Genomic DNA, 12364 nt, shown 5'->3' on the forward strand with positions numbered 1-12364 from the left:
ATGAAGATGCAAACAAGCACCTGCAAAGGTTTTTGACCATGAGCACTACGTTGAAAGTTGAAGGTCACACGGAAGAGGCAAAGAAGCTAAGAATGTTTCGGTTTACCTTGGCTGAAGAAGTAGAAGAGTGGTTTTATTCTCTCCCAGCGGCCAGTATTACATCATGGGAAGAGATGGAGAGAGCTTTCTTGATGGAGTATTTTCCTGCATATGTATTTATAAGGAAGAGGTATGACATCTTGAACTTCAAGCAGAAGGAGGGTAAGCCCTTGGGAGATGCCTACAAAAGATTCAAAAGAACTTTAGTAGCATGTCCCACTCATAATATGGACAAGACTGAATAAATGCAAGTGTTTGTAAATGGGCTCAGAATTAAAACAAAGCAGTTGATTGATACAGCAGCTGGAGGCTCAACAAATTTTACAATAGCATCTGGCATAATCAAGATAATTGAGGGAATAGCTGCAAATGAGCATTTGGAGTTGTATGACAGATATGCTAGCAAACCGGGAGGAATCATTGATCTGAAACTGGAAACTTCAAAAATTCAGATTGAAGATGCAATAGCGGCAGAAGTTGAAAAGAAATTGAAGGCTATGAATATAGGTACAAACCAGGTGGCTCAAGTTCAGCAAGCGCAACTTGTCAGTTGTGAAATTTGTCATGGCCCTCACCAAACTGTGTGTTGTGTTGCTACTCCCAAGCAGATTGAAAAAATCAAATTCTTTAGGCAAAACAATATGTATGCTAACACCTATAATCCTGGGTGGAAGAATCATCCCAACTTTTCTTGAAAGGATCAACAACAAAACCCTCAGAAGGCAGAGTGGGAAGTAACTATTGAGAGATTAGCTGGGCAATGTTCCCAGTTTCAAGAAGAAACAAGAAACAACCATAGGAACACCACAGCTTCAATAAAAAATCTAGAAGTTTAGGTGGGGCAAATAGCACAGCATCTCACTCTAGGCACAGGGTGATTTTCCGAGCTCAACTGTGAAAAATCCGAAAGACCAAGAGAAGATTAATGCTGTCACAACAAGAAATCAGAAAGTGCCAGAATATGAAAAAGAAAAAGAGGAGATAGATGACAACTTGGTCATAGAGGTAGATTTGGAAGTGAGAGAGAATCCAAAAGAGCCCAAAGTTGTGGTACCACCGGTTAAGCCACTTAAAGAAAAAAATAAGAAAGATGTTAAACCGGTTATAAAGCTACCTTTCCCCTCTAGAGCGACAAAGAAAAATTCGAAAGAGAAAATTTTTGAGAAGTTTGCTGCCTTGTTCAAAAAGTTAGAGGTTAATCTACCCTTCTTTGAAGCACTCGAGCACATGCCTTTGTATAAGAAATTTATGAAGGAGGTGATTGCTAAAAAGAGACCAATGGGAGTGGAACCAGAAATTGCAGCTGAAAAGTGTGGTATAGTCTCGCCAGCAAGGAAGATCCCAATCAAGAAAAAATATCCTAGAGCGGTAGCAATACCTTGCACTATCAAGGATAGAATGTTCAAAAAGGTGCTAATCGATTCTGGTTCTAGTGTGAGTCTAATGCCATTGTCTATTTTCAAAAAGCTTGGCTTGGGAAAGATAAGTGAAAGTGAGACAAAATTAAAGTTTGTTGATCACACCATCAAGAAATCATATTGTTGACAAGTCGCTGTAATTTTGATATTGAGAAGGGGACGCTAACGATGAAATCATTTGATGAAAAAGTAACATTGAAGATGTTAGAAGTCAAGAAACAAAGTGCAGGTGGACATGATCAAGCTTATGATGGTATGATCGAAAGTGAGGGAGAAGGAAAAAGTCACAGACATCTCCTAGAGAAAGTTTCAAGCATAGTCTCTTGGGTGGAACCAACTTATGTCTCTATCAAAAGTCCTGAGAGGGCAAAAGAAGTCAAGAAGAAAACGAAAGAGAAGGATCAAGGTGAGGGGAAAAAAGTGGGAAGTGAGTTGAAGAGAAAAATATTTCATGCTTTACATCTTCATGAGTTCTTGGTTGCAGAGATGACAAGCAACAAGGTTTGGAAGAGGAAATACCCTTCATAATAAAGGGTAATGGACCGTCGAGCCATGCGATGTCAAACGAACCGCTTCGTGGGAGGCAACCCACGCTTTTAATAATTAATTTGTCTTTTTGTTTGTTTTCCTTTTAGGTAATAAAAGAGGGTCTCTCTGATGAAAGCTAGGAAGTGATCGTTGGAGTACAATACCCTCTGTGAGTCACCTCTCTCAAGCGTGTTCTGAAACATTGAGTTTAATGTTTAGTTCAAGTTTGGAGGAGGGTTTTCTCTTTGCATTTTAATTTTTTATGTTATTGGTATGAGGTGGAAACCATTAAATTGAATTCTTCCCAAATTTTGACCGATTTTTTTATTTTTCATAAGATCTTTTAATCGTAGAAGCGATCGAGAATAGTATATAGAGATGAAGGGATGGTTGTTTGAGGGTAAGAAGTTCAAAATAATGTGACAAAAAGGGAATTTGATTGAACACCCTTGGTTTCCTAAAAGAGATACGAGTCTAACATGTAGATTTGTACCATAGTGTTGGGCTCCTGAGAAATACTCCCGAAGTAGTTGTTCTATACAGTCTGGCATGATTTAGAATCACAGGCAGGTATGATTGGTTGAGGAAAAAATATATCAAGTTGGCACCAGATGATGAAAAGGCGGTAAAAGGCAACCAGCTCGCTAAGTTGGGTAACCCTCACTCGGTTATTCAGCCCAAAGGAGGTTGATCCCAAAACGTCGTCCAAATAAAGACAATATATAACTGCAAAGTTTGAAAATTTCATTGGTAAATAAAAGTAGCAAATGCTGCTCATTTGGTGCCTGAAGAAAAAAGGAATTCTCGACTAATCTTGTGCATGTGATGATCATCACAAAGTATCATTACCTTAATTTGATTGTACTAATGAAAAGGGAGGAAAATCGGAAAAAGACATAAGTACAAAGCATAGTGTAATACGGTGGGAGAATTGACTTTTTAAAATGTGCGGATAACAAGAGTCGCCACCGACTTTTATTTTATCCAATTGGAAAGGCAAAAAGAACAGAAAAATACCTTTTAAAAAAGACTTGGAGTTCGGGGGGTAAGTTATACAAAGGGAAGGTGTAAGCATCCTTTGTATCCATGGTTATCCATGGGCTCTTAATTGCTTAGCTCACTTTTTGTTTTCAAAATGTTTGAAGTGTAGTGTGTGAATAGGAAAAGGATTTGAATAAGGACTTTACCTTGTAAGTAAGTGTAGCCTTTTGGAAATTGTTTGAAAAGAGGTGTGAAAAGTATTTTGAATTTGATTTGAATATTGAGCAAGCAATTAGGAGCACCTACTCTAAGAGTGTCTTTCTTGTTCTTTAAGTTTTTCGTTTGAAAGGGCTATCCATACCATAAAGAGGGTAGGTAGTCTTTTCATTGGATGTATCGGGTCATCGAGAAATCATCGTTTGCCATGAGTCTATCCATACCATAAGGGAGGTAGGAAGTCTTAGGAAAGGATGAGAATAGTCATTTAGGCAACATGTAAGGATACCTTAGTAATCGAAAGGGACTATCATCATTTAATCGAAGGCAACTCGAGGGACAAGATCATGTTAATCGTAGGCAACTCGAAAGGACTATGATCTTTTTATGATGATTTTTATTCGTAGGCAGCAGGCTAAGGTTTCCCTATATCTGAGGGACTTGACTATTTAATCGAAAGACAACATAAGAGGGATTACCCTAAAGGTGAGTGTGTGAAACAAAGTGATTGATTTATTTAATCCTGAAAATTAGGGTTATTCTATGTTCAGTTTTATCTTGCCATACAATCCTATTAACATACATCTAAACAGTTTATAGCAGTTTATATGTGCGGAAAGTAAAGTGCGGAAAAGTAAATCCTACGCTATTACAAGGCTTCGGGGAGGGGGATTACATAACCAAAAATGGGGGAAGTGCGGAAAAGTAAATCCTAAAACTATTACACGGCTTTGGGGCAGTTACATAATAATTAATAAAAATATGCAGAAAATAAAAGTCTAATTACTATTACAATCCTTAGCAGTTACATAATATGAAAAACTATGAAGAAATAAAATACGGAAATAAAAATCCTAATTACTATTATAACCTCGAAACAGTTACATAAAAATAAAAATATGCGAGAAATAGAATAGCGGGTGAATTGAAAAGTCGAGAAAATATGGAAAGAGAGAAGAGGAGGAAGAATTAGAGTTAGAAAGGATTTAATGTTAATTAAAATATAAATCTAATTTAATTATGAAAATTAAACCTAATTCTAATTAATTAATCTAATTAACTAATTATGTACAATTAAATCAAATCAAATCTAATTATATCCTAAATGTCACATTGATTTTAATTGTTAATCCTAAAAAATCTAATCAAATCCTAATTGTCAAATTTGATTTTAATTACTAAATCTAAATCTAATTAAATTCTAATCAAAATTAAATCAATTAAACCTAAACTAATTGTTTTTGTATTTTTTATGATTTTGTAATGATTAAACTAATTAAAATATCCTAATTAAATTAAAATAAATTAGTTGAAGAAAGAAAAAAAAGTTTATTTAGTTGAAAAAAATCCTAATCCTAATTAATTAATGGAAATAAAGGGTTAATAAATAATTAAAAGTTAAAAGGTTAATTAATAAAATAAGAGAAATAGTGAAAAAGTGATGAAAATTGGGAGAAAAAAGGTTGGAGGGCGTTGATGTTACCGGCATGACGGTTGTTGGGCTGTTGCGTTTCGCGGTGCCGTTGGAGGGATTGCCGACGGTTGAGGCGTGAAGGAGTGATGCGGATCCGGTTGATTCGGTGGTTCTGGCTGAGTTCCACTTCTCTTTTGTTTTTCTCTTCTATGTCTTTGGTAGATTATTTTCCATGTGATTTCATCTTCTTCCCCATATGTATTCTCTCTTCTCCATTCACACAAACAAAATCAAATCAAAAGAAAAACAACACTTTCAAAACAATAATCATGGTCATCAATTGAACCAATAAAACGCTAGAAAAGATGCGCATTTGTGGAGGAAAGATGCGCATTGAACCGCTCGGTTCTACGGTGGAGTCTTCGGCGGAGGTTGAACTGCTCGGTTCTACGGTGAGAGGAAGATATAAGTTCTTGAGCTTTTTGAAAGTGTTCTTGATGTTATTCAATAAACTATGAAGTTGTTATGATATTCATGAGAGAAAGTGAAGTTTGTGTTAGAACAAGAAATGTTCTGATCAATATTCTTAGTTTTGATGATAACATTATGTATGAATTTTGTATAAGATAATGTGGTACTCTAATCCTTTACATTTTCCATTTCAGGAAATATTTAAAGAGTATGCACAAATCAGCGTTCAGAAGCACTGACCCAGAAGTTCTGGATGGCTTCATCAGAACATGCTCTGGCAAGACATCAGAAGGTGGTCATGCAGAATCAGAATATGAACTGGAAAGCATCAGAAGATGGCAGTCAGAAGTAGAAGCTCTGAAGCTCTGATGGTATCACGCTTAAAGCTCTTCAAAGTGAGAAGACAGAATATGCTCTGCACCAAAGCTGGAAACTCTGAAATTCAAATGTCTACTCAATACAATCTGAGTCCAGAAGAAAGAAAGTGGAAAAGGCTATAACGTCAAATCACTGACTGACAAAAGGAACGTTAGAAGCTACAAAAGGCAAAGTCAGTAATAGCAGCAAAAGCATGGCTCGAGGTAGTTGACAAAAGAGTGAAACATTAAATGCAGCGTTGTACTATTCACGAAAAGCATTAAATGCTCCCAACGGTCGTTTCCTCTCAAGCGCCTATATATTGAAGTTCTGATTAGAAGCAACATACAACACTTGCGCAAAACTTACAGAAACGCTGTCAAATTCAAAAGCTAAAGAACTTCATCTTCAACCTCACAACTCTTTGTAATATTTAGTGAGTGTTAAGAATAGAACTTAAGAGAAATATCACAGTTGTGATTACAGCTTTATTAGAAGCATTCAAACTCTTGTAAACTTTATTTTACATTGATTGTAAAAGATTTCCTAGAGTGATCAAGTTGTGATTTAAAGACTCTAGAAGACTTAGAGGGTATCTAAGTGGAAAACCATTGTAATCAGTTGGATTAGTGGATTAAATCCTCAATTGAGGCAAATCACCTTGTCAGGGGTGGACTGGAGTAGTTTGGTTAACAACGAACCAGGATAAAAATAATTCTGTTCATTGTTTTTATCTTCAAAGTTTTTGAGTTACACTTATTCAACCCCCCCCCCCCCCCTTTCTAAGTGTTTTTCACTCCTTCAGTTTGATCTTAGAGAGAAGGAGGAGAAAACTTTTTTTTGTGTTTGTGAGAAGAGAGAGAGTGGGAGTAAAGGTTAGAATTGTTGTGTGTCTAATGTGTAAAAATTAGTGATATTTATAGTGTAACTTAGGTCAACAAATATGGAACAAAAAATCAAATATTAACTATTCATTAAAAGCTTAAATCAAAAATAATTTGATTGTGATCTTTTAAATGATTAACTAATATTTTCTTAAAAAGATCTTTACTTGTTACCAAAGTTGTGAAAAATGTTAAAAATAGAACAAATAAAATTAAAAACTCCCTTTTTGGATTTTTTGAATATTTTATGATTTTTGGTGATTTTTTTACTAACAAATGCATAAAAGTGAAAATTGACTATTTTAAAAAATGCTTATTTAATTAGTGCGAAAATTAAATTAAAATAATAAAAAAATGCAATTTTTATGATTTTTGAATAATGGAAATAAAGTTAGAATTAAAATTAGAAAACAAATATAAAAGGAGAAATGTTAGAAGTGAGATTCGAGACTGGGACCTCTCGCTCGTGTACCTTTTAACCTCAAATCCTTACCAATTGTGCTACGTCACTTATTCGAAATGACGTTTGCAAATGTATGAGGGAAAATTTTGGGGTATGACACATAGTTAGAGAGGTATCCGAATGGGAAGATGAGGTGTTAAATGTTCTAGCAGAAACTCTTCGCGTCATGTGAATGTCGGACTAATTGTTTCTCGATCAACCGGAACTAAAGTCTCACGTATGAGTACTGGTATGCTGTGAATTTCTGGAGCTCTTGTAATTGTCGCTTGAGGTCAAGCAACAAATTAAGTTTGGGGGAGTTTGATCAGTGGTTTTAACTGTTGTTTTTAGTTATCTTTAAGTTATTTTATTTAGTGTTTTATTTCTTTATTCCGCATTTTATGCTTTTGTTGAGTGTTATAGTGTTTGCAGACTCAGATGAATAAAGTGGGAAAAATCAGTGCGAAAAAGTGCAAAATTGAAGAAAAGCGCATAAACTGGCCAAATGCGTCCCAAGACGCGTGTGGAGCTTGAAACGTATCCCATGCTAATGAAACGCGTCCCTAGACGCGTGTTGACCAAAGAAAAAGCATTGTGCTGCCAAAACGCGTCCCAGGACGCGTGCCATGTCCCAAGACGCGTGCCCACACGCGTTACAGAGGGAGGAAAAGCAAAGAGAATCAGGCCTTCTGCCCAGACGCGTCTCAAGACGCGTGTCACTACATCAGACGCGTCTCCACACGCGTGTGCACGTGATGTGTTGGGCCTTTTTGTCCGAAAAGCCCAAAAACGCTTAAATAAAAGGAGAACTCGTTGGCCGAAGGGTTCGACGAATTTGGGAGCGAAAATACACTGTAGAAGGCTGGAGAACTCAGATTTGATGCAAGGATTAAAGATTTCTATGAGCTTTTTCCATTGAAGATTGGATTTCCTTCATTTATCTGTAATGTCTACCATTAACACTATGTTTTCTGTTATATTTATGAGTAGCTAAACCCCCCATTGCTAGGGGGTGACCCTGATTCTGATTGTACTGAATTTATTTAATTGATGCAAAGACAATTTGGTTTTTATTCGCGTTAATTTATTCTACACTGTTCTTAATGCTTTAACCGTCGGACAAACGGATTCTGAATGATGATAAATAATTTGGCTGGACAAAAATTGTTTATTGATCTGTGTAGAAACATAAGATAATAAATTTCACCTAGGACTAGGGATACTTTATCTTAACCGAAAATTCTCGATATTGGAATGCTTAGTAATTAGGATATGATGTCAAAGATCTTTTCACTAAGGCCTTAGGATTAGATATTCGTGAGAACCGGTAATTAACGAATAAAAACTATGTTGTTGGATTGAGGAGGTAAATTTGTGCATGCAGAATCATTCACCGAGCTCTTGCAATCTACTCATCTTTGTTCATTGTTCAATATTTTATTTGCGTACTTTTATTACAAATTCTATCAAACCAAACAAATCATATAACTTTTTGTCTAATTGAAATTGTTGCAGAACTCTGTATCGTCAAACAATCCTTGAAATTCGATACTTGGGATTTTCCCATTACTACTACTTAGGCAAAATAGTACACTTGCTATTTCCCTATCACTATGTACTTAATTTTAATCCGGCACTCTATCAATAATTTTACTATCTACTTAATTTTAATCCAGCACTCTATCAATGTCATAATGTGTTCGTCCTTCCTACCTTGCAAAGTTATTGCAACTTTCTTTTCTTTCCAAAACACCATAATAACTGAAATTAAACAAAAATATGCTGTCCGTTAACGAAATGCTTCAATCTAAATAAATGCATGACATGTTTAACCACCAACCATTTATTCTAATCCAAAACATCTATCAATTTCTTCGCTTTTTTAGTTCAAACTTGTTCACACTCTTTAACCTCTCTTTTATAGAAATGATAACTTCATAATTTCAAATTAATAAAAATATAATTGATAGACTATCAACTTCATTATGCTACAAATACGCAGTTTTAAATAATAATTTGACATTAGACCAAGATAATTTTATTGAACGAATCGGTCCAAAGGGTCTGGAAAGAACCCGACGGACGTCACCCCAGATCACCCGACCATGACCTAGGTCGCCCGACCTGACCAGTCTTTGCCACCCAATCCATTTCACCAACATGTGGTAAGCCAAGTGCTCATAGTTAGTCAGTTGAAATGCATCATGAAGGGAAACTATCTTCCTATAATGGAGGAACCGGTCTCCCCCTTTAATCCCACAAATTCGTGGGAAAAGTAGGAGAAAAATCATTTTTTTCTTATTACCGACCCAAGAAGCAACCTATTTATACTCCAACCCCAAGGTTTAGAGATTCATTTACTAATTCTTAGAGATTCAATATACAAAACCTCTTGCAATCATATACAGGAGCAGAGTGCCCTTATTGTATTTCACAAGTTCAGACAATGCGACCCTTGCAACAAAAATTAAATAAAGGAAAAGATGGAATAGCCATATCCTGTTACTGTCGGTAGGTTACAACTGAACAATCAAACACATTGCAATTTCTTTTTCATTGATGTTATAGTCTTGTAGTGAAATGGAAATAATAATATTTCCTATAATATACAATGAGAAGCAGATTTTTTATAACATCTCCTTTCAAAGATCTTAAGAAAAAGACTTTACAACATTAGCATAAAGATTACAGCAACAATTGAGCCGTATTCCACTAAAAATCGAAGTATAATGATATTACCATTGATCAGTCTCTAATATAAACTTACAATGGTGCTATTTGTCGTACCATTATTTGTGCTTCTACATTGATGCAATTGTTGCTGGAGATGCCTTACAACCTCATTCAATCTTCGAATATTTTTCTCTTGCACTAAAATAATCTGCAGCAAGTAACATCAATTGAAAAAATTCAGAACACTTCTGGCGAAAAAAATTCTAATACTTTTGGAATTGAGTAGAATATACAACCCACAGAGTTTCCAATTCCATTGAAGAATAAACTTATAATTCTGAAACATTGACATGCTTGCAATAAGAAGAATTTCTTGTCAACTGAAATTGATACTGGTGCTCATTGGCTTGACAAGCAGATTTTTATTGGAAGATAAACTGCAAAAGCGTAGCATGCACCATACCGAGACAATAGAAAGGGCTAGAATGATGGAACTAACTCGTTAAGCACTAATACTTTTTATTTTGCCGCGCAGATAATGTGTTTTGTGGCAGATCATAACAAACGGTTATATTTGAACACTCGAAGTGAATCTAATGACACAGGGTTGCTTCACCGGAACAAACCAAAACAAGGTTGCTTCACCAATATTTCCCTTTGAGAATTCAGGTTTTCAGTATTTTATTTTAAAGATAAGGATATGGAAATTAGCATCAGAGTTATCCATATTAAACTGAACTCATTAATCTAAAGCCATTTCCAAAGTGAACAACAAATCCTCACTTCATCCATGAATGAAGAAGAGAGAACCACAGTTTCCAATGAAAGTTTGACTAAGTGCAAACATACAAGCAATGTTTGAGAAATGTATGCAAAACCAAATCAAACAGTTCTACCGTGAACCAGAACTGTCTACAATTCAGTTACTTGGGCGGTTCAACTGCGGTTTCAACCCAGTTTTAACTACTTAATATGCAGATACGGTTTGGTTTTTACAACACTGGTTAGTGCATACGATCTAATATACAACAACAAGCACATGCACATTGATGCAAACGAGTAATGCTACCAAGAATAGGAGCCTATGAAGCACGAACACAAATACGAACACCGGACCCAAATCTGACACTGACAAGTTACCACTGATTATAATTTTCAAAAACAATCATAATTAAGGTAAAAAAAAAAAAAAGACAAAACTAACTTCAAGTATTCTGCAAGTTTAAAAATTCGAGTCTAAAACAACTAATCAAACCTACAAAAGAGAAATTATGAAATAAGGGAAACAAAAGAGTATTAGAAAAAAGTTAAAACCTTTTCCTTTACTGTTTCTACCCCCTTTGAAATCCGTCGCTGCTTCAGAGATAAGCTTGAAGTAGAATCAACATCAACCACAAGTTGTTGTTTCCACTCAAACTGAGAAGTGATTACAATCATGAGAAGTAGAAAAACAAGCAACAATGGTCGAGGCATCATTTCCAATTACAACCAAAACCTGCATATGATTCAAATAACAGAAATTAAGTACCAAAGTTTCAAAACCACAGTGAACTAATAATATTCTGAGAAAAAAATGAAGCTTTGATTGCTAATAGTTTAAAACCATTGAAGAGAAAAATTGAAACACTCGTTCTAGGTGAAATTGAGTGAAAGGTTATTCAAGTTAAGGGAAAAGAAACGCGTGTTATAATCAGTAACCTGTACAATGGAAGGATTAATTTTTCAAAACTGAAAGAGAAAGCTTGCGAATTGGTGAGAACAAGAAAACCCCAAATTCTTCATTGAAGTAGAAATGGCGCGCCGTAAAAGAATAAATATTTTGTAAACTTTTTGGTATAAACGGCTATACTATTTCCGGAATTGCGTAGACTAATTTTTAATTGTTTTCTTTTTTGAGCTATAGTGCACTAAAAATAGTTTTACACTATCATCCAATAGAAAATCATAAATGTTTCATGTTATTAATTTTTTTTTAAATAAAAAAGTAGTTTAATTAGGTACATGGGTGATAATTGGTTGACAATGTAAAAATATTTTACACTGTCAGTGCATCAACCCTTTTCTCTTCTTTTTTTACTAATTTTCTGAATTGAAAAATTATCAAAAAATTTAATACTAATTCATAATTGAATTTAATTCAATTAGTAGGGATTTTTCTGCATATTTAAAAATGATTTTACAAAAAAATTATGTTTTATTTTGGTAGATAAAATGTTACACCGCTAAAATTCAAGATGATTTAAATAAAGAGGAAAAAAATAGTTGATGGTGTCAAACAAGCAGCATTATATATTTTATCAAGTCATTTTAATATTTTTAAATTAATTATATGATAGAATTGATTGACAAATTCTTATTAAATTTGTATTAAGTTATTTATTAAATTAATATTAAACTAATTTATACTAAAATACTGTCAGTGCACTAATTTTAATATCTTAAATAAAATTCAATATATATATATATATATATATATATATATATATATATATATATATATATATATATATAAATATATAAATATAAATGCACATCAATTGAATACTTTTTTATATCAAGCCTTGCTTGTAAAAAGAAATTGACGTCTCTTATTAAAATAGTAACCTATCTAACCTTGTTTATTTGAAAATAATATAGTTTGAGAAGAATAAAATTGGTTATTTTAAAATATAAATTAAAAAAATGGATATTGAAATAAAAGATTTATTAATTTTGCCAATATATTGCAAATAAAGGAGATATTTAAGTATAGTAATATTTGGAAGAGATGATAAAAGTTTTGATTCAAAATTTAGTATTAGATTTCTTAAATGCACTAATGCTACATTTCTTAGATAAAGACTTTGTACCTATTATTAGTTCCTTTAGATATGAAAATCTA

The 12364-nt window shown here is 34.0% G+C and overlaps 1 protein-coding gene across 1 annotated transcript; it reads right to left on the reverse strand.

The window, feature by feature from the left end:
* Nucleotides 1–9333: 9333 nt before the first annotated feature.
* LOC131628258 (uncharacterized) lies at nt 9334–11316 on the reverse strand. Its single transcript, XM_058899119.1, has 3 exons — nt 11182–11316; nt 10798–10978; nt 9334–9691 (listed from the first exon to the last, which is right to left on the reverse strand). The coding sequence occupies exons 2-3, from the start codon at nt 10957–10959 to the stop codon at nt 9563–9565; spliced, it is 291 nt and encodes a 96-aa protein (XP_058755102.1). The 5' UTR covers nt 10960–10978; nt 11182–11316; the 3' UTR covers nt 9334–9562.
* Nucleotides 11317–12364: the final 1048 nt, after the last annotated feature.

Source organism: Vicia villosa, unplaced genomic scaffold (assembly GCF_029867415.1).
Source record: "Vicia villosa cultivar HV-30 ecotype Madison, WI unplaced genomic scaffold, Vvil1.0 ctg.000437F_1_1, whole genome shotgun sequence".
NCBI classification, from domain to species: domain Eukaryota; kingdom Viridiplantae; phylum Streptophyta; class Magnoliopsida; order Fabales; family Fabaceae; genus Vicia; species Vicia villosa.

Coding starts and splice junctions, on each gene's coding strand:
- LOC131628258 (XM_058899119.1), bottom strand. CDS start 10,959: ATGATGCCTCGACCATTGTTGCTTGTTTTTCTACTTCTCATGATTGTA. Junction 9,692..10,797: donor TAGAAACAGTAAAGGAAAAG/GTTTTAACTTTT, acceptor TACTTGCTGCAG/ATTATTTTAGTGCAAGAGAA.